The following is a 22,524-nucleotide window of genomic DNA, read 5'->3' as shown; positions in this document are numbered from 1 at the left end:
TGTATGATACGTGGCATGCGGTCATGCTAGGATGACTCTCTTTCTGAGGTATTATGAAGCACTATTTTTGTTTCGTGGTAGCTATCATGTTCTTCCTTATTTTATTTTGTTAGAATTACTCCAACTGTTGGTTCTATTCTTTGGTACATAGGCTCCATAGATAGTTGTGAAAGATTGTAGTAACGGGATTGTACACGACATTCATGAAAGTATATTTATTTTACCTAGTCTTATTGTTATTATCATGAAAGGCGGCATGCGTGATTTTGAATTGGAAAATATTTTATCATTTAACTTGAAAATGTATATGACTTTCAAGGAGCTTCCGCAGTTAAATTGATTTTCATGCATATGATTTGGGTGCATCACATGATTTGCTTTGCTCGGGTCGGGTAGTGTGCTGGGTGCCGGTCACGTGGTTTTGGCTTGTGACAGCTAGTACTTTCTTTGGGCTTGCGCGCTAGACTTCTTCTTGTTTTCTTCTTCTTCGAGCTCGGAGAACTCTGAGCCCTTTTTCTTTTCTTCTCTTCGGCCTGTCTCGGACAAGGGATGCGGTAGGTAAGTCCTCGCTGCTGGCTGGAGGTCTCAGTTCAACATCCTTGGATAAACCTGAGAAAAGAGGTAAATAGAGTAAGGACTTAATGATAAAAGAGGAATCTAAATGTTACCTACTTAGGAAAGAAGTCCACCATGGGAACGGGCCTCCCAACGGCCCTTCGAGAGCTTGCGCCATGAGCGCTCGGAGTAAGGCATCTGTGATACGATACCCTTAACCCACTCCTTGAGTCGAGCGACAACATTCGGTACCCGAGTGATGGTTGCACCACCACAGAACACTGATAAGAAAGAAAGAAATAAGTATGTAATTGACTTTCGAAAATAAAATTATACTTACGTGATGTATTCCACTTCTCGGGGAATGGCATGCGCTCAGCTAGGATCAGGTCCGAAGTCCTCACTCAGATAAAATGACCTTGCCAATCACGATCCCGGTCTTCATCAATACTCAAGAACGGAGCCTTGCTATCCCGATGCACGAGCTTTATCAGTCCCCCTTGGAAGATTCGGGGACTGTACAAGCGTGGAAGATGGTTGACGGTGAACGAGCAACATCAATTCTGCTCATAAAGAACCGGATGAGGATACCAATCCTCCAAAACGAAGGATGAATCTGATTGAGGCATACCTCGTACCACTTGTAGAATTCAACGATAACCGAGTCCATCGTGCCCAATGTAAAGGTATAAGTGTAAACACTTTGGTATCCCTCGACATGGGTGGTGATGGATTCATCGGGGTCAGGGATTACTATGCCCTTACTGGCTAGTTGCAGTCTTTTCGGACCATAGGGAGGACTTTTTCAGTGATCGAGCATATGTATCTCGAGACCTCCTCACACCGGCCTCATACAAAGAAAGATTTTTCGACCTTGAAATCGACGGTAATCGAGCATCCTCCGGGGATGAACATTTTCAAAGTGGGTTCCGGTACTGGTCCATTGACGACAGTACGCGAAACAGTTTCTTAGGACTCAGTAGCCGGTCGCGAAGTAGAGGGTGTTTCTTTTTGGGGAACGATTTTGATGTCTTTGCCATTTTTTAAAAAAATGGAAGAAAAATTAAGGAAGAGAGGAAGTTGAAGGAGTGCACTTGTTGGCTTGAGGTGGAGATGTACAAAAGTTCTTGCAAAGGGTCTCAAATAAAACATAGTATAATTGCTGGAAAGTATTTAAATTTCAAAGACACGAGGGTAGAAGATTTGAATGTAAAGTTAAAATGAACAAAGATAAAGGTATTTATAGTATTTCAGCGGCGGTTCGCATCCTGGAATGGCCGACCGGCGACTGACATGCATTTAATGTCATTAAGACTTGTCTAACGAGACGTTTCATTTGTTTTGTCATTTCTGTCATGGGGTATCGAAGTAAGAATCGGAAGCTCGTGTTGTTTCTCGTCGTCTACTCTCCGAAAAATGATGGGACTATCTGTATATGATCAAAATCGAGCTCGCCTACGACATGGTAGGTCAGGCTCGAAACATGGCAATAAAGGACTGAAGATCGACCCCAAGTCCCACCGGGCTAGAACCCGGGGGCAGAACGCCTGCCTTCAAGAATATCGAGGCCGTGATCCCGGAATCGATCCTAGCCTCGAACGAGCTCGAAGTAACACTGTTAGCATAGCCAACAGAATACCGAAATATCCGTGACCGGGCGGATATTACGGCGGAAATCTCGACACGTATCAATAAGGAACCGACAATCAGTTATGTATTTTACTTGGCTGGAAGATGTCATCTCTGGTGAACTTTATTCTCTTATTTGCTATTGAGTCACACACAATGATACAAAAATACATTACATTATGTACAAATATACTCAAATTTGAGTGTACAACTACACCTCTTTATAACGGCATTTGTATATAATAACCATTCACTATAAAAGTCAAGTTTTTCTCGAAATCAATTTTTATCTTATGTTACAGTATATGTCCTCTATAACAATACTTCACTATAACACCCAAAAAATATCGGAACAAACGAGGTTGTTATAGAGAAGTTTGACTATATTATGTATTTTTCAATGCAAATACAATTTATGTTTTTGTATTTTCGCATGTATTTATGTATTTTGAATTTTATTTTTGTGACAAATCCCTATTTTTGTGAATTTTTGTTGTTTGAATACAACCAAATCAAATTTAGTAAATTGAATATAGTGTAAAAGCAGTTATGAATGAATGCATTGAATTGAATACAACCAAATATCAATGTTTTTGTGATTTTTTGTTGTTTGAATATAATCGAATTGAATACACTGAAATTGAATACAATGTAAAATAGTTAAGAATGAATACAACTGAATTGAATATAGTGTATACATCCGAATTGAATACAACGACATACATCCCATGGCAAGCAATTAGTAGCTACGGAATGTAATTAGCTAAATTATAGCTACGCCCAACAATAAGTCTCCAAACAATAGTTATTTTATGAAAGTGTCTATTTTTTTAATCTATTTTGCCACCACTAGCGGTATGCATGCTCCTTTTGTAAGCCCAAAAGCAAATAATAGCGATTAGCGCCCCAAGCTGTCCAATTACATGATCCACAATTTCAAGACCCATTTACACAGCTCAACGGCCCATTTAAACGCCGTAGTTTTTGGAACCATAATAGAATTGCTTAATTTACATTTTCCCCCCTACACTTTGCTTTCTCCAACACGTTCACAAACCCTAGCACTAGTTTAGCCGATCGCCGTGCAGTTTCCCGGTTCGCCTTGCCGGAGCAGTACAGCCGTTCGCTGGTTTGTTGCATTCTCTCTCTCTCAGTATATATACATACATACATATATTATCTCTCTCTACATATACACACATAGATATACCCATAAGTTTCTGTTCTATTGACTTGTGAGAGTGCAATTACCTAATCAGGGGAAATTTACATGTTTTCTTAAGATAAATTTTATTCTCAAAATTTGTTTTGATGATAGAATGTATCGTATTTCGTATCCTTTGAATTCGCACCAACTGAATTATGAACTATCAGGATAGAGCTTAGAAGTGGCGACATGATGAAAATTGGGTTAATAGCACTTTTGGTCCATCAATTAATGACAAGTTCTAATTTTAGTCTGTATTATATCTTACTAAACACATGTAACCTTCAATTAATTGAAATGTGCGCATTTCATCCTTTTGCTCGTGAATATTCACAAATTACCAGAATTAGTGACCATTACACCATTTAATTACTCATGTGTTACAGTAAGTTAGTACTGTTACTTCATATTTGAGGGTAATATAGTTCTAAAAATAGTCTAAATATAACATATATTTCACAAAAAGGGACCAAAAACACGCATTTTTAACTAATTGAAGGTTAAATGGATTCAGTCATATATCACAAGGATCAAAATCAGAATTTATCAATAACCGAGGGACTTAAAAGTGCTATTAATCCATGTGTGTTTTAGTTGGTCTTAGGTAAGTTTGTGGTCCTTACACATTTTAGCTTAATTTTCAGGTGTTTTACTCTAAATCATCTATGGACTCCCATGAAAATGGGCGCAGTCAGCTCACGCCTAGTCGTACTGGTGGTGAGAACGAAACAGCCGGTGTGGATAATGGAGAAGAAGAGAGGAGGAGAAGATCAAGCTCTAAGGTATGATGAGTTTTTTGACAATTACTTCCTCCGTCTCGTGAAGTAGGAGTAGAGACCTAGCTTTCATGTGTCTGTTAAAAGTAATGCTATACCTTTTGTCCTTGAGACTCGGATAGGTGGGACACATCTTGTATCATCATCAGCCTAGCAATGGTTGAATCAGTCTCAGTCACCACACAGATTTCAGCAGCTAACTGAATAGCCGTTATCTCTGAATTTTTATGTTGAAGCAGTGTTTTGGAGAGCGAGAAGCGGAAAAAAGCAACGAGGCCTCGCTTCACCTTAAGCGAGAAGCGTAAAGCGAAGCACGTTTTTTTTTCTATGTGAAACGCAACAACAACAACAAACCCAGTGCAATCCCACACGTGGGGTCAGAAACGCTAGAAGGAGGGCTTGAACCTCCGACCTTGTGGTTAACAACCACACGCTCTAACCAACTGAGCTATTCCAGCTTCTTCATGTGAAACGCAATTTAATACAAAAATAAAAAAAATATTAAATATGCATAGATAAATGGCCAAGAACTCAATAAAAATAACATATTAAGCAAATCTTTACATTCTTAAATTAAGAAGTAAATAATAGATACCAGGACTAGATAGTCAATAATCCTTATAAGTCATAACATATTAAGCAAATGCAAAACCAAATCACAAAGGGAGCAACATACTATTCATCAACAAGATCTACAAACTCTTGAAGTGTCATCGCATTTGAGAAGAAAAAAAAAACCTAGAGCAGAACAAAGAAAAAAGAAGGGCAGAACATAGAAAATAACTGCTGCTAGTCGAAGAATAAAAATAAAATAGAAAACAAGAAGAGAAAAAAGAGACAGAAGAAAAAAGAGAAGAGGAGTCGAGAGGAAACAGGTAAAGTAGAGAAAACAAGAGGAGGAAGAGAAGAGGAGAAGAGAAGAGAAGAGAAAACTTACCTTGAAAGAAGTCGCAACACTCAAGAGAAGAGGAAGAGATGTCGCAAGGCTTGCAACAGTCCACTCAAAGCAGATGTTTTGGAAGAGAAGTAAGAATGTATTTGCAAAATTTTACAATAAAACCCTAGGCAGTCGTCGACCTCGCTAGTTTTTTTCGCTTTTCTCGCTCGCCTCGCTTTTGGGCCTGAAGTGTGCGCTTTTTAACCCATGCCTCGGTTTAGGGCATAAAAGCGCAAGGGTTGCGCCTCGTTAAGCGAGAAGCGCTCACTTTTAATAACACCGTGTTGAGGTAGGTCGTAGAGATCTATCAGGGCTATCTTTAGCATAATTAGCATGGTTGATTGTAGAATAGCGTGACGGCCAAAGGTAAATAGTTTGATTTGCACGAAGTTTCCGAAAGAAATGAAGACTTTTGAAATTTGTGGTTTTCAACATGCCATAAGATTTGTACTTCTTGTATCTTCTTGATGCCATCTATTGAAATCACTTTATCAAAAAAAACATGCCATAAGACTTGTGTGGTTATGTAACTTCTCATTAATGATAGAATAGAGGTTTATTAGATTGTTTTCAAATATAAAAATATATCATTCTCTTTGGAACATACTAATAAAGAAATAATGTCGCATAAACCGGAACAACAGTAGTAGTTATTTTTAGTCATATTCTATATATATTTATGGAGTAGAAGATCAAGCTCTAAGGTATGATGAAATTTGTGGCTATTCAATGCTATTATGGTCAACTTTTAATGAAATTGCAACTTTTGGAACTGTTTTTATTTAGCGTATATTTTAATCTTAGGCAAGACTTGTCAAAGGAAACATTTGATTTTGGTTGGGTTCTAGTCCGTCGACTTTTTTAATGCGTATTGCTCCAACATATTTTTTAAAGCTTCTTCTTTTGATTATATGTAGGAAGAGGCTAACAATTGAGTAGAAAATTATCCTTAGCATGTGATTAATTGTTTACCTTGTGATGACCTTGTGTTATAGTATCTCTTTTTCAAAATTAAGTTTGACAATGTGGAGCTAGGATTAAGTTCCTCCTATCCTCACCCCTGGTGGGCACACCTGGCCTCAAAATGGCATTTGTTTTTGTTTATGGTCAAGACCATGCAGAAGGGGACAGCAAATTAATGTTCTTTTGGTCATGTTATCAGTTCTACGAGGCGAATCAGTTTGGTATCTGTGAGTCATTTGAAACCTGGTTAGTTTTATCAATCTTATATTGGATAAATGGGTGTAAGGTGAACGCTGGTTGATGGGTTTTATCCTTAGTAGAACAGCACATCATGGAAATGAATACTTTGCAGAGCAAATGTAAGAATTGGGGTTTTATATAGGTCAGTCATTGCAGGTTCCTTCTGATTTTAGTGAAATATTGGATTCACTAGAATATCTTCTTTGCATATGTAGGTTTCGTTTTATGATTGTTCTTTCAGGTGGAGTTGTTAATTTATAATTTCCTGCAGAAATAAATCAGAGTTGTGTAGTCGGATGCTACAAAATTATGCTTTTCATATGTTTAACATCTGGTTGTTACTTGCTCCCCTTTATTGCTTCTGTTTTTGATTAACATTTCCAATGATTTTACATCTTTCAGCACAGCTCCCGTGATTATGAAAATGAAAGGGAGTCGTCAAGAAGCAGGGACAGGGAGAGGGACAAAGGACATGATAAGGATAGAGATAGGAGCAGAGACAAGGAAAGGGATCGCGAAAAAGATCGTGATCGTCGCCACAGAGATCGAAGTGAGAGGCGTAGGACTAGAGATAGAGATGATGATGCTACCATTTCTGATGGTCCTGAGGGCCAGGAATACTGGTAATCATTGCTCATTTTAATCAGTTGTGGTAGAATTGCTGATATATGTGCCATCGCATTGGTTGTTTTGCACTTCTGTTTTTCACTTACTTCTTGTTGGAGACAAGCCATGCATTCATGTCTGTGTGATTTATTTGTTGCTGCAGGCAGAAAGATTATGATAGAGATAGAGATGAGAGGTATAGACATAGGTCAAAATCTTTTGAGAGAGAGCGAGAGGAAGGTCATAGACACAGGTCCAAATCGTACGACAAGGATAGAGAGGAAAGAGATAGACACAGGTCAAAATCCTATGACAAGGATAGAGAGGAAAGGCGTGGACACAGATCTCACTCAAGGGGAAAATCTGGTCATAGATCAAGATCACGTTCTCGCTCTCGTTCACGCTCCAAAAGGTAAGTTCTCTGCTGTCCATGAAAAACTGATAATTGGCAGTCCTTTGGGATTGCTCTCTATTGCATAGACTATGGTACTTTTTTTCTTTGGTTATGTTGAGGAATGTCAGAATTGCACTTATGCTGGTCCGGGTCATTTTATTTTTAGTCGAGCCCAACTTGTTTGGGATTGAGGCGTAGTAGTAGTAGTAGTAGTAGTAGTAGTAGTAGTAGTAGTAGTAGTAGCTGTTAATCCGGAAATTGTTTGTCTGATTTCAGCTATGAGTGCAATTCTGGTTCCCGTAGAATAATCAGTTTCATGCATGTAATATTAGTTCCTCCATTAGCATTGATCTTTTTACTCAGCAGATTGAGCTAAAATATCCTCACTCTTCTGTTAGGTAACTAGTTTGAGAAATGGGACACTCCCTTTGGCGAGGGGTGGTGAGGGTAGAAGAGATTGGTTATGATGGTTATTATAAAAGGACAATTAAATAACCTAAGATCTTGGAGCACCGAGGGTGTGTAAGTCGATGAAGTTGAAACAAAGACAACGGGTGACTGGGATTCAAATCTGAACAGATAATTTTTTTTGTTGATTTCTCTCCATCGATCTAAGCCATGTTAGCCATAGTTACCGGTACCTGTATTATTGGAAGGATGCAGGTACCTAAATAGTGGAGGTGCGTCAAGCTAGCTCTGACGTACATTAGAAAAAATGAGTTAGTACCTAGTAGCTTGGATGAATTGAAAGAGACTCAGTTGGGGACGGAAATTGTAGATATAACATTACTAGTTATGTTGGTGAAGATAATATAATTTCGTTGGTGAAGATAATTTAATTTGTTCATTCTTTTTCTTTTTAACAATACTAGTAATACTATAGGTTTCTTCTTTCTTTTTTTTTGGGGGGGGGGGGAGGGGAGTCAGTTACTGTGGTTCCTTTATTGAAAGGTTTGTATTAGCATGTCTCTAACTGTTCGTACTGATTATGCTTGCAGCAAAAGGATCAGCGGGTTTGACATGGCACCTCCTACTTCTGCTCTGTTACCTAGTGCTCCTGCTGTTACAGGTACTTACTGATTTCTTTTATATAGGCAACATTTTGGTAACTGTTACTTTTTTTCTTTTGGATGTAGTGTGGAAAGTTCTTATCAAAATTCATGGTTTCATTTTGGTATGTTGCTAGATTGGATGCTCACATTTATTTCAATTGTTTGACTGTTCATATTCTATTTCAATTGTTTACTTGGTGAAATAACCCTGAGACTGAGAAGATTTTTTTTTTGTTGTCTTTGGTGTTGTTTTTTTGTTTAGTATGTCTTATCTTATGTTCTAAGAAGGCAACGTTGGGCTAGTAGCCCCACTGTGCTGACAATGGGCGTGAGCCAACCGCTCTAGCTTTTATGTTCAAGGAAGACAATAAAAGGTCTCACTCATCTTCAACCAGGGTTTTTGTTATTTGGTAGCTTTCAAGTAATTTCTCCAATACCTGAATATATTGTGAATTACTTTTGTAATATTTACCGAAGATTATTTTGAGGAAACCTAAAATTTGTTCTAATTTTAGCAGCCGAAGTAAACAGATCTATGTGTTTAAAGGTCCTTCTCATTGATAAACAAAGAAAATATCCTCATTTTATCCCTATAAGATGCTCCTGCAGGTCAACTTCCTGCCACTGCCCCAGCTATTCCAGGAATTTTTCCTAACATGTTCCCTTTGGCATCTGCACAGGTATTTTCTCCCTTTTGAAAGTGGGAACAATATTTTGTTCTTATTTTTTGAATGATTTTAAAACTTCTTTCTGTTTGTGGCAGCTTGGAGCTATTCCCGTTATGCCAGTCCAGGCAATGACTCAGCAGGTCTTAGTTGTCTCCTTAACCTCTTCATTTTGTTCAATGTTCCATTAGTAGCTCTTTGTCTGCTTCAATTAGATGCTCTAATTAATATGACGAGATTTCAAAATGGTCACTTAAAAGATGAAATTACAGCATTTGTCTTGAGTTTTTCTGGATGCTCTGCAACAGGATCTTGTTCTTTCCATCTTATCTAACTTTAGAAAAATTATAATGTCATGCTTTCTAAATTCTCAAATTTGGCCTACAGTTCGAGGTTGAAGGGTAATTTCAATAGACTTGAGGAAATTTTTTAGTATCAGAATTTCTGGTGGAATTCATTTTTTAAAAAAATTGGTGATTTTCTGAGAGTGCTTATTTCTCAGGCAACTAGACATGCAAGGCGAGTTTATGTGGGTGGACTTCCTCCGAGTGCAAATGAACAGGTAATTTTTCTTCATCCTATTTAGTTCAGATGTTTTGATTATTTTACTTATATAGTTAGCTTGGGTTCCCTATATTCAGAAAATTTGGTAGTCAAAGAGTTACCTTAGTTCGTTAGTCTGCTGGTGGTTTTCGTATATATTTGACTCAATTCCATCATTAGTCATCCCTTCTTCATAACTTATTTGAATGTATCATTTTCTTGGCATGGATGAGGGTGGCTTGAATGTCATGAGCTACAGACCTGCTTTCATTTTCAATCGAATCACTCTTGCAGCTTCAGCTTAGTTTTAGCTCAATTTTTCTGTCTATATTTTCCCTAGACGATACCAGTGTCTAATTCGAGAAATTGCTTCAGTTATCAGCTGAAACAATGACTTAGAAATTCATGTGAAACTTGACATCATGATTCAAGCATTCTCTGGATAAGCATCTAGAATGCCACTTCATTAACTTCTCCATTTTTTCCTAGAAAATAAAAGTAAGTGATGCTTTCTAGCCTTTTAATGAGCCTTGAGAGATGCATTTAAGTCATTTACTGAGAAATATTGAATCTTTACAGTGCCAAAATGTTCACCAACAAACACAAAGGGCCTCATTTGTATAGGCAAATGAACTAAGGAATATATATAGGTGTATACCCGAGGAATATACTAGCTATGGGAGAAGGAAACCTTTTTTTATCTTGAAAAAGATGAGAGGAAACACATATAAAAATTATAGAGATGGTAGAAATTATACTTTATATGGGGTCCTTCAAATTTGGGCTTGGCTTATTTCTAACATTAGTCTATTCTTATGTTGAAAGTTTTGTGACTTCTTTTGTCTTCTATAAAGAGAAGAATTATTTCTAGAATTAGTAAACCACTAGTTCAATAAATTTTGAACTTACAAATGAGATGTATTTTACTTAATTTGGGCTATAATCTGTCTTCTGATAATATTTTATTGTTGTGCAGTCAGTGGCTACCTACTTTAATCATGTTATGTCGGCAATTGGTGGAAACACTGCTGGTCCAGGTTAGTCAAATTGAACTGTCTTCACGTCTTAACGCAACTATGCCATACCTATAATGCTTTAATTTTTCACTGTGTTTTCCAGGAGATGCTGTTGTTAATGTTTATATAAACCATGAGAAAAAGTTTGCTTTCGTTGAGATGAGATCCGTGGAGGAGGCCAGCAATGCCATGGCCTTAGATGGCATTATCTTTGAGGTAATCTTCCTTTCTAGTTTAGGGATCAGTTTGTTGGCTTCTGAATCACCTGCAAAGAGAGTATGTGAAAGGTTGGCCTGGATTCACGTATAGGCTGGTATTTGTTTAAATTCTTACCTTCATCTGAGGCATGTATTTAATGCTGGTGGTCTTGTTTCTTCTTTGTATTGGTTTTTTTTTTCTGCTGGCTCCTTTTACTTTATAGTGGTTAATTCTTTTGCATATGTAGGACTTGTTTTGTAAGTATTATCAGCCTTGGACTATATTTAGTTCACATTGGAGGAAACTCAAATTTGTGCTAATATCGTCTCTTTGCGCTGTAGGGAACACAAGTAAAAGTTAGAAGACCAACTGATTATAACCCCTCCCTGGCTGCAACACTTGGTCCGAGCCAACCGAATCCAAACCTTAACCTTGCTGCAGTGGGATTATCACCAGGATCCACTGGTGGGCTTGAAGGTCCTGACCGTATTTTTGTGGGAGGCCTGCCATACTATTTCACTGAAGCTCAGATTAGGGAGTTGCTTGAGTCCTTTGGCCCTCTTCGGGGGTTTAATCTGGTCAAAGATAAAGAAACTGGAAACTCGAAAGGCTATGCCTTTTGTGTTTACTCTGACGTGTCGGTTACAGATATTGCATGTGCAGCTCTTAATGGGATTAAGATGGGTGATAAAACTCTTACTGTCAGACGTGCAAGTCAAGGTACTTTACAGCCTAAGCCAGAGCAGGAGAGTATATTAATGCATGCTCAGCAACAAATAGCACTGCAGGTAATGTGTATCCTTTTGTTATTCAATCTGTGTTGCTTTTTGTTTCTTTCCTTTGCTTGTTTGGACAATTTATTCTAGGCTGTCAAATTCTTATACTGTTTCTTAAGGGGAAATGTCGACTGATCTTTGGGCCTGTGGCTTGTTTTTGGCTTTTGATTTGCAGAGACTCATGCTACAACCTGGTGGACCTCCGACTAAAGTCTTATGCCTAACAAATGTGGTTAGCGCGGATGAGCTCAAAGATGATGAAGACTATGAAGATATAGTGGAAGATATGAGAACTGAATGCGGGAAATTTGGTAAATACATTCAGTCACTTCAGACGCATCAAGCTAGTCTTGTTCTTTCCTTTTGAATACTCGAGCTTTATATTTAATAGCTCTTTTATGTTTTTATGTGGCATAAATCTTCGCAAGTCTTTGATATCATGAGCTTAGCCATAAATATAATTGACTTAATTTATTTTTGGGTTTCACAATTCTTCTAATGTGAAAATTTATACTATCTTTCTTCAATTTGCAGGTAATTTAGTGAATTTAGCCATCCCACGCCCAAGGCCTGACGGTGAACCGACACCAGGGGTTGGAAAGGTTAGTAATTCAGTATGCACCATGATGCTTTCTGCACAAATTTATTATGCACCAATATACCTTTTTAAAAAAAATATAAACCCGTGCACCAGTATTCTACGCAAATATAAACACAACCAGTATTCTTAGGATGCTATACAGGTTTTGACATAATCTCTTGGTTTTATCAGCAGCAACTTATAATATTTCAACAGTTAGTAAATCCTCAAATTAATGCTTTTGGACCACCGCTGAAAGACTTCTGCTATAACCTTGTTTCCGTGTTTATTAAGTATGTTTGCTGTTGGTTATCCTCAGGTCTTTTTGGAGTACACGGATGTGGAGGGTTCCTCGAGAGCTCAACAAGGATTGAATGGCAGAAAATTTGGAGGAAACCCAGTTGTTGCTGTCTTTTATTCGGAGAACAAGTTCTCTGAGGGGGACTACGAGGGCTAGGTATCTGCTCTGGACTGTCTTGAGTGCGCACAGCCAAACGATCTAGTAAATAGCTATCGTCCTCCCTTGGAATTCTTTAGTTGTACTCTAGTTTCCTTTCTTTAACGGAAATGTTTGTTTGGTCTGAAGATTCCATGTGACCAACTATAAGCCTAGTTGCTGCTTTTATTCCCAGCTATTGTAGAGCTAGTAGGAAACCGGTATGCCTAGTCAAGAGGCGCGCACTTGGCGTATGCGTGGCATGATGTTTGTAGTCTGTGCATTATTACTTTAACATAAATTTGACCATCCTAGTTTTTTTTGGACTAATAAGTCATTGGATTCAATTTTTATGTTATCATTATATATTAATATGTTATAGGAGGTAATTTGGTAAATACTTATTTGCATAGAGTGTTTAACTTATATGTTTTGCATTTTTTGATTTGATATCAACACCGAGTTTTACATAACTTTATAAGGCTCAAATATATTTAATAACCTAGCTCATGCGTGCGTCACACATCTTTTTCATCGCATGTGTCTCGTGCGTCACAAGTGCATCTTGTGTCGATTAATAAAAACTTTTAAAATAACATATATATTATTAAACGTATGTGTGAGGGAGATAATAAAAGAAATAGAAAAAGTGCAAACTCAAAATGATGGAAAGTAATCTTATTTCGTCGATCAACTTGGTAGTATACTCAAATTACTGAACGTTATCTAAACTTGTGAATATGAACAATTATAAACGAGATTATGTTGACTTATATATTAGATAGGTTTAAGCGGTTAAATAAATAGAAAAATAATTATATACATTCGGTAGTACTTCTTTCTAATGTAAATCATGCATATGCCTCAATAATACAAGAAAAAATTACTAAGATATCAGTTTTTTATCAATGTGAATTCAATTGTAAATCTTGAACCAACTACTCTCCTATTAGACACAGTACTATAAGCAGAAAAGAGGTTAGAGTTCAATTGCCACCTAAAGGAGTTAGAGAGTTCTATCAGATATAATTGTGAGTATTCTGATTTTCTACCGGATGGGATCAAATGGAAGGCTTCTGGCTGATCGGATATGTATTCTACTTGTGACTTAGAATAATTATGAGGTTCTCGTATTTTTCATATAACGACATGATAGATGTGGTGTGTTCTGTGGGATTAAGGTTTGCGTGTGCAAGGTCACAGTTTAGTTTTGAAGGGGAGGTCATAAATTCTTAGAGGGCATTGATGGTTTTCGATATTTGGATGAATTCTATAACTATTTGGTATTGCGTGAGTAGAGTGTACATTTCAGAAGGCGCACTATGTTTTGAATTATGGATATGTCATAGGTATTGCGGCACTCTTCTGGTTGATCGATTGATGATTTTAAAATGTTGCTATGTGGCACGAAAAAATGGGAGAAGTATTCTAGGTTATAAGAAAGAAAGAAAAAAAAAAAACAGAAGCCAACAATGAAGTAAATTTCTGGTATTTCATTTGTCATTATCTAATTATTTCTTTGTAGAAACAAAACTTGGGATTAAGGAAAAACAAAAGAACACACACAGTAACAAAAAGAAGGTTACAAGACAAATTCAAGTAGTGATCTATATGTATTGATCAGAGTGGGTTGCTCTAGTGGTGAACACCCTTCACTTCCGACCAAGAGGTTGTGAGTTCGAGTCACCCCAAGAGCAAGGTAGAGAATTCTTTGAGGGAGGGAGCCAAGGGTCTATCGGAAAAGGTCTGCGTACACTACCCTCCCCAGACCCCACTAGTGTATACTGAGTTGTTGTTGTTGTTGTAGTGATATATATGTATTGTGGTTTTGTATTCTCTTCTTTCTCATTAAGTCTTAGTAGGTGAACTCAATTATCTTCTCTGGAAGTTGAGTGCCTTATTGGCCAATGCAAATATGACGGCGAACATAACAGGCAACGCAACGATCACAATTGCAAGTCTGCAACTACTCCAAGAAAATCATGTTCAAATCCAAAGTAACGACTCAAGATTTTTTTTTTGGGTTTCCCATTCGGTCCGGTACTCGCATGGGAGCCAGACTAAATCTTGATTCGCGTCGAAAAATTTTACATTGGGGTGGGGTGGGTAAAGCGTCTCTAGCAAAAGTGACTCTATGACCAGGGCTCGAACCTGAAACCTCTAAGAATAAAGAAATACTTATTACTCCACCACAACACTTTGCCAAGATCATTTGTCCTAGGGCTTCTATTTCTCTCTTTTATGTTCTAAAATTAAATTTTTTTAAAAAGGGTTTGGTGCAAAATTTTATTAATTAAAAGTTAAATATACTCGGTAAGCAATGATTATATATGCTAATTTATTATGATTAAAGAATAAATTTAGGTAGCATTATATATCAATTAACTACAGTAAGTGATAAGTTTCAATTTTCAATTTTCAATTTGATCATTTGGTCAATCTAATACTTAGCTACGTAAAAAAAAAAAAGAAAAAAAAGAAAAAGAAAGTGACACTGTATAGCCGTTCTTAAAATAATAGTCAATTTTTTTTTATGGCTATTAGATATAAATTTTAAAAAAATATATTTTTTGTATATATTATATATAAAAAGTATAAAAATATTATATACTTTTACGGTTAAGAGATATAAATAGTTTCGACCGACATTCAACTCACAAAAAAAATAGAAAAACAAAAAGAATAGTGTCCAGGTAAAATAAAAACTGAGTAGTGGGTCCAGCAGAACAGTGGGGTCCACACAGATATTTGCTCCTTCATAAACCCTAATTTGGAGCCACCCATTTATTCTAAAACCCTAAACCCTAAAATCAACATTCACACAACTCCAAAATCTGTTCAAACCAAACAAATGGATTCACGAACCAACAATGAGAATCAAAATTCAGCAAGTACAAGCACTCACGATTTAAAACCCTCAAAAATCAAATTTCAGTACGAGGAGGACGACGAACAGGTAGTAGAGCAAGGCGATGAAACTGTTACGGAAAGTTCAAACCTTGAAATCGACGAAGATGTTTCTATGTGTGGCCGCCCCGCCTCCGCCAATGATGATTCAATTGTTGACGTCGATAAGACCAGCGCCGACTATTATTTTGACTCGTATTCTCATTTTGGTCAGTACAGTTTAATTCATCGTAGTTCGTTATTTACTGTGTTTTAGCTAGATTTAGTACTGAATTTGAGTTTCTACAAGTATTGAGAATCTCATTTTTTCTTTGGGGAAGTTCACCCCTCAAAAAAAAGAAAGAAAAAAAGCAGCTTTGGAGTAGAAAAGAGCTAAGGAAAACTTAGGTGGCATTTGTTTCAGCTTTTGGGAAAACGGAGTTTGAATATTTTTTACTTTTTGATTTTTGCAATTCGGGGTAACTGGTTGACTGATGTAAACTACACTTATTTTTTGCATTAATAGTTGTGACTAGATTTTTTTTTTATTTTTATAATGGTGGTTTCCATACTAGTTTGCTGTCTATTTCACCCAGTACCTGCTACCTCCTATCAAGTCTTAGAAATTTGGGAAGAAATCACCTAGTTTTTTTGCGTCCACTTGGATTTGAACCTGAGAACTCATGGTTCTCCTCCAACTTTATTAACCACTACTACGCTATATACTTGGGTGCAATTAAACTTCAATATACTTCAACCTACATCTCTTCTTCCTATTTTTTGGTCTAGGTATTTGGAATGTAGTTAATGCTATAAAATATTCAGTTGTTGGAGGAAAACCTTTCGGAAACAAACTCTCTACCGTCATAAGGTATGGATAAGGTCTGCATACACTTTACCCTCCCCACACCTCACTTGTGTGATTTCACTGGGTTTGTTGTTGGAGGAGGAAAACCTTTCTTGCTCATAGATAAGCTAGCTTTTCATGTATTGATTGGTTTTTCAATATTCTTTGTGGATTAAAGTATCTTTTTTTATGTCTCAGAGTTTTCAGTAACCTATAGTACCCCACTTGACCCTCAACTTTTATTACCAGCTGACAGATTTATGCATATTTGCTTGGTCTGATATTACTTTTAGAGGCTAATTTTTCCTCCTTTGTTTTATTGATGATTTTGCAGGTATTCATGAAGTAAGTATCCATCTCTCTTTGAATTTTCGTGCAAGTTTGCATCTTTTGTTGATAAAATTTTGCTTAAAGATGATTTTTACATGGTTCTATTGTAATTTTGCCTTGTTAACAGGAGATGTTGAAGGATGTGGTAAGAACTAAGACTTACCAAAATGTAATATATAAAAATTCTTTTCTTTTCAAGGACAAAGTTGTCCTTGATGTGGGAGCTGGGACAGGAATCCTGTCACTCTTTTGCGCAAAAGTTGGTGCCAAACATGTTTATGCGGTATGCATTCCACTTGTTCCTTGTTCTCATTTAATACTTGCATTTCTATATTGTGTAATTTCTTGTTCTTTCGTGATTGTTCTGTGGTGGCTGGCCCACTGTGCACTATGTTGGTTTTAAAAAAAAAAGAGAAACTAGGAAATAACAGAGGAATTGCTAAGAGAAGTATAGTGGAATAGATGTAGCTAAGAACTTCATCTTTCAACTTACGGCATCAAAGTTTCTGAAGTTTCAAGAGGCCAGAATTCGAGAGTTGGCTGAATATGTTTCCAAAGGTCACGTTCCCCGTAAAATGTTTCCTTTGGGAACATGTTCAGCCAACTCTTGAATTTTGGCCTCTTGAAACTTCAATATCTTTGATGCCCTAAGTTGAAGGATGAGGTTCCCTTTTGCTTTATTTACCTTGCAGCAATAGGATGGGCAGTCAAACAAAAGGAATTAGCAGTTACTTCCTGATAGATATCGAATCCACATTCTTTACATGTATATACAGCCACCTGCATCAGTGGATTGACGTCTGAACAGCGTGTCACAATACCAGATATCCTGATAAGCTGACCAATATATGAAGCCTTGACTTCCCGAATTGTAAATGGCTGACCTTTTGGAGATGCTTTGATGTACACTTCATCGAATCGCTTGATCTCAGGGGGCATCTTTTGTTTTGGATCAGAACCATCAGTGTTCTCAGTTCCTTTCTGAAATTTTTGGGCACGAGAATATCAGGAAAGCTCCTCTTCTTCTTCTTATCCGAAGTTCAAGGATGGTATGAAGATCAGAGGAGATTTACATATATGTTTGATGGGTGATCCTGGGGTAGCAAAATGTCAGCTTCTCAAACACATAATCAATGTGTCAGCCATTTCAAGATCGGCATCCATAGTTGCTCGATCTAAGATTAGCCATAAAAGATCAAACCTTGATAGAAGAGCTGGAGGAAGATTAATATTTTCAGCTGACGTCGTTCTCATATCATATCTTCCTCAGGCAGGATTAGCAGCAGCAAGCACTGCGGTCCTTGCATTCAGAGATGTAGTGATCCCAGCCTTTTCAATGCTAACAGTCTGCTGCTCCATTACTTCATGAATAGCTGTTCTATCAGACTCATCCAACCTGTCCAATTCATCAATAGCACATATACCCATATCTGCCAATACCAGCGCTCCGCCTTCAAGAACCTTCTCATCAGTTACTGGGTCTTTCTGAACATTGGCAGTTAGACAAACTTCACTGCTTCCCTTACCAGTTTCTACTCTTAAAAAACCAACATTGTCTTCCATTACCATGCTTTACATTGTGGTTCTTGTGAAGATATTGCAATAGATTTTGGAATACGAATTGATTGGAAAGCTAAGTGAAACAGGCAGTTGTCTTTGCAATATCGTCAAACTAAATATGTAAAACTGCTAGAAGAAGCCAACATGAACTAGTCTAATGCGGTATGGGCATGGCTAATCCTTTACAATTTAATTTTCAGATTGAATGCTCCAGTATGGCTGACATGGCACAAGAAATTGTAAAACTCAATGGTTTTTCCGATGGTGAGACGGATGTTACCACTAAATCATCTACTTTGTGACATGTATTCTGGTGTATTTATTCTGATGCTACTTTACTGAGTCTGTTCTCTTTCTATCTCAGTTATAACAGTTATCAAGGGAAAGGTAGAGGAAATTGACTTACCCGTTCCACAAGTGGATATTATAATCTCTGAGTGGATGGGATACTTTCTGCTGTACGAGAACATGTTAGATACAGTTTTGTATGCTCGTGATAAGTGGCTGGTAAGTTACTCTGCTTGTGATGATGTACAACTTGTCATTTGGATTAATGATGATGTCAGCTCTTCAGGATAGATTTTCCGTGCTAGTGATGTGACTGCCTGTGCATGAATGTATAGAGATTAGGTTTTGAGTAATTCTATGGATGAAGAGAAAGCATGGACCAATAGATATTAGGTTGAGTACTTTTATGGATGAAGAGAAATTGTATGTAGCACAACAGATACTTATCTATAAAGAAAATATATTTAGTAATTTGAAGAAACCATGAAGTAGACCCAAGACTGTTGGCCTAGTGTTTTAATGAGTTAACCCCTTAATGTAGTTAAAAAGATTGCAGGTTGAACTATTAACTGAAAAGAAGCTGCGTGTGAAATATTGTTTCCAACTGTCCATTCATCAATAATTTCAACTATATGTTGTGGGTTTGAGAGATTTTAGAGGGGAGACGGAAATGATGGCACAAAGTAAAAGGTCTGAGCAGGAGAAAGTGTCGGTAGTAGTGAAATATGTGTGGAACGAGGAAGAGGGCCCCTGTCCTTTTCCAAGCTATGATACTGTGACATTCGCAACCTCTTCTATATTAATTAGGCCATGCTTATTGTTGAAGCTTGGTGACGGGTTCAAAAGAAAGGCGTGATTACATTCTACCATTGAATGCTAATCTAGATTTTGCCCCGACATTTTGTTCTCACATGTGAAACATATTTCAGCTATCGTCACATTCACTTGCAGTGATCAAACCTTCTTGCTGATCCTCCTCCCTAACACCTTAGATGGACTAATCTGGAAAAGGAAAAAAGACAACAAAAGCAAAGGAGAAAAGATGTGATTGTCTTGCGCTTGTGCTTGAACATTATTAGAGTGCTTCTTTGGTGATTTATTTCCTACTAAACTATATTGAACACTAAAAAGAAAGTTGAACTGTGAATGTGCAAATGATTTATCATTTTAGTCAACTGTTGGGAAGATGACTTTGAAAATATGGCTTCTTTAGGCTATGAGAATGAGTACTTATAGTTAGTGTCCGTCCTGCTCTTGATTGAGGACTTGAGTTGAATGGATGATTTCACTACAAAAGTTACGCTTTTCCCCTTGAACCAGCTCTTTCATATTGTTGCTTTCGGGAGATATTGCAGGTTGGTTAGATTAGCTCGCCAAATTTATGTCAAATGTCTGGCCTTGCTACTGGATGTGTTCACTTGTCTTGGAGGTTTTCTAGTTTGATTGATGATTTATAGTTACATTCTTTCCCCTTACAGGTAAAGGATGGTCTTGTTCTGCCAGATAAAGCTTCTCTCTATTTGACAGCTATTGAAGATGCTGACTACAAGGCTGATAAGATCGAATGCAAGCTTACTCCTCTTTCCCGTTTTGTACTTGATGAATTATGATTTGCCATAGTATTGCCTATTTAGTATGCACTTCGAATTTATTTTTTCTAGCGGCATCAGTTTTTTCCCACTAGTGGGGCTCAACTGTCATCTTATATTCCATTTTTTGCTTGCGTTAATTTGGTCCTTCTTATGCTACTGCAGTTTGGAATGATGTGTATGGTTTTGATATGAGCTGCATCCGGAAGCAAGCTATGATGGAACCTCTTGTTGACACAGTAGATCAGAATCAGATTGTTACAAACTGCCAGTTACTCAAGGTAATCAGGTCAAGTTTAGTTGCCATGGGATTTATTGAAATAGCTGTATAATGTATAATCTTGCCTTTTCCCTTTACTGACAACGGATCCTTCCCTTCAGACAATGGACATTTCTAAGATGACTTCTGGAGATGCTTCCTTCACTGCCCCCTTTAAGCTCATTGCAGAACGTGACGATTACATCCATGCCCTTGTAGCATACTTCGATGTCTCTTTCACGAAGTGCCACAAGTTGTTGGGCTTCTCAACAGGTTCGTACTTTTGTCCTTGCATTTGCTTTTGTTGCTTTTAGTTATGACATTAGTCTTTGCAGTAATCTCCTTGCAGTTTTTCCATATATTAGTCATTTCTGCTATATCAATTTCCTTTTCCAGAGGGTCTGGTGCTTAGATTGGTCAGTTTATTATTTTCTTTTTTTACAATTTCTTGGGGTTTTGTGAGAGAATATGGGGGGAGGGAAATAGTATAAGCTACAAACATGGCACGTGGGGATCACAGTAGATGATACCCTTTTTTTTCCCACTTGTATCAGCTCATGATTTTTGTAGTATGTAGGATTCCAAAGAGTTCATGCAAAGACCCGAGTGATCTGCACCATAGAATATTAAGAGCATCACATCTCAGAAAAGCCAAGTTATTGCTTGTTACTAACCATGAAAACTTAATGATATAGGGCCAAAATCTCGGGGCACACATTGGAAGCAAACAGTTCTCTACCTGGAAGATGTGATAACCATTTGTCAAGGGGAAGCTGTAGTTGGAAGCATGACTGTGGCTCCTAACAAGAAAAATCCTCGAGATGTCGATATAATGCTCAAATACTCTGTAAATGGTCGGCACTGTCATGTGTCAAGAACTCAATATCATCGGATGCGATGATGCATAAAGTTGAAAAAGGCAAGAGTTCTTGGGTTTACCTCCTCTGGGCGTGCAGGGCATGACGATTTGTCACATCAGTATCTGTATACTGAGCTGATATCATTTTTAAAGCAGGTAGCTACTTCCAAAAGGAATCAAAGCTATTTATATTCTCTGTTTATGGTTTCTTCCACCAAACTGTGGGTTATTTTCCTTTCTGTCTGCTCAGTTACACAACCATGAAATTCATTTGCTGCATTGTCTGATGTTTGAGGCCATAGAGGCAGTTGTAACCAAACTATTTTACAAAACGACGTTCATGTATCTGATACACTGGTTAAACTTACCAAAGTGCCCAGTACGACGTAATTTTTCCCTTGGATAAAGGTGATTTGTTGTGTTATTAGATAAATACAATTTTGTATGTGTTATTGGTGGTGAATGTTAATTCGATAGAATTCCTTCACTCCTAAACAGTCTGCTGTATATGTTATTGCAACTCCTTTTCGTTTTTGGTCAATATACATTATTGCAACTCCAACGTTATGGATAACCCCGTCTCAATATTGTGGCATTTTTCGATTTTCCAGAGCCAATTTGGCTAATCTTTGAAGCTAAATATGATTAGATCAACTCAAAAATTATATGAAAATTATTGTAAGTTGCACTATTTCTCATATCAATATGATGAAAAATATATTTTAAAATATTGGTTAAAGTTACAAAATTTGAATTTTGAGCAACGAAAAGTGCCACAAAAATTGGGACACAGGTACTCTTTAGACAGGTTTTGCGTGCACGTATACAATTTGCTGCAGTAGAAATTTGTACTGCATTTTAGTATCATTAGTTTTATTAGTATCAGTCTATAATTATGTCTGATGAATGGCTAATAGTGTCCCATAGTCTTTTGGCATTAAAAAACAATTTCATTTTTTTCGGGGAACTTACATCGTATTCATAAGATGGTTAATTTTATATACCTTTTTCCGTATGCCCATTCTGTTGCTATAATTTTATATACCTTTTTCCGTATGCTTCTGTTGCTATGTTTGGCGTTTGAATTGGATGAGAAATCTGATTTTGGTTTGATTTTTGAAAAATAACATGGGCTAGGATTTAAAATTCTCTTAATTTTAAGTCTAAAAAAACAATGATAAAACATTCTATCATAATTAGCTACGAGAATACTCTATTGGCTAGCATAATTTTTAGTAGGGTTGTATAAAGAAAATCGATAAATTCCACCAACCCGATAATCAGAGTTAAACCGAGAAAAAAAACCCGATTGTGGTTTGGTGTTGGAAAAAAA

At 37.1% G+C, this 22,524-nt stretch overlaps 2 protein-coding genes and 1 non-coding gene across 4 annotated transcripts; 2 read left to right on the top strand and 1 right to left on the bottom strand.

Moving 5' to 3' along the window:
• The first annotated feature begins 3,177 nt into the window (after positions 1–3,177).
• On the top strand, positions 3,178–12,931 carry LOC107771978 (splicing factor U2af large subunit A). Of its 2 annotated transcripts, none has more exons than XM_016591447.2 (14): positions 3,178–3,313; positions 4,036–4,173; positions 6,710–6,930; positions 7,077–7,325; positions 8,306–8,376; positions 8,969–9,039; positions 9,123–9,167; positions 9,527–9,586; positions 10,544–10,604; positions 10,687–10,799; positions 11,123–11,569; positions 11,733–11,868; positions 12,092–12,159; positions 12,457–12,931. In XM_016591447.2, the coding sequence occupies exons 2-14, from the start codon at positions 4,057–4,059 to the stop codon at positions 12,592–12,594; spliced, it is 1,797 nt and encodes a 598-aa protein (XP_016446933.1). In that variant the 5' UTR covers positions 3,178–3,313; positions 4,036–4,056; the 3' UTR covers positions 12,595–12,931. The 2 variants fall into 2 exon arrangements, with proteins under 2 accessions (XP_016446933.1, XP_016446931.1); XM_016591445.2 differs by having other exon boundaries at positions 8,957–9,039.
• TRNAN-GUU (transfer RNA asparagine (anticodon GUU)) lies at positions 4,552–4,625 on the bottom strand. Its single transcript has one exon. It is a non-coding gene; the product is annotated as a tRNA-Asn (tRNA).
• Positions 12,932–15,349: 2,418 nt separating the features above from the next.
• LOC107771977 (putative protein arginine N-methyltransferase 1.2) lies at positions 15,350–21,616 on the top strand. The gene is made up of 9 exons (XM_016591444.2): positions 15,350–15,689; positions 16,641–16,651; positions 16,764–16,919; positions 18,397–18,460; positions 18,561–18,703; positions 19,963–20,050; positions 20,239–20,354; positions 20,455–20,605; positions 21,028–21,616. Exons 1-9 carry the CDS (start codon positions 15,425–15,427, stop codon positions 21,231–21,233), a joined length of 1,200 nt encoding a protein of 399 aa, XP_016446930.1. The 5' UTR covers positions 15,350–15,424; the 3' UTR covers positions 21,234–21,616.
• The last annotated feature ends 908 nt before the right edge of the window (positions 21,617–22,524 follow it).

This window comes from Nicotiana tabacum, chromosome 21, assembly GCF_000715075.1.
Source record: "Nicotiana tabacum cultivar K326 chromosome 21, ASM71507v2, whole genome shotgun sequence".
NCBI classification, from domain to species: Eukaryota; Viridiplantae; Streptophyta; class Magnoliopsida; order Solanales; family Solanaceae; genus Nicotiana; species Nicotiana tabacum.
This window is presented reverse-complemented; position numbering and strand designations above follow the sequence as displayed.

Coding starts and splice junctions, on each gene's coding strand:
- LOC107771978 (XM_016591445.2), top strand. CDS start 4,057: ATGGACTCCCATGAAAATGGGCGCAGTCAGCTCACGCCTAGTCGTACT. Junction 8,377..8,956: donor TAGTGCTCCTGCTGTTACAG/GTACTTACTGAT, acceptor TATCCCTATAAG/ATGCTCCTGCAGGTCAACTT. Junction 10,800..11,122: donor TAGATGGCATTATCTTTGAG/GTAATCTTCCTT, acceptor TTTGCGCTGTAG/GGAACACAAGTAAAAGTTAG.
- LOC107771977 (XM_016591444.2), top strand. CDS start 15,425: ATGGATTCACGAACCAACAATGAGAATCAAAATTCAGCAAGTACAAGC. Junction 18,461..18,560: donor ACTCAATGGTTTTTCCGATG/GTGAGACGGATG, acceptor TTTCTATCTCAG/TTATAACAGTTATCAAGGGA. Junction 20,606..21,027: donor GTTGTTGGGCTTCTCAACAG/GTTCGTACTTTT, acceptor TTAATGATATAG/GGCCAAAATCTCGGGGCACA.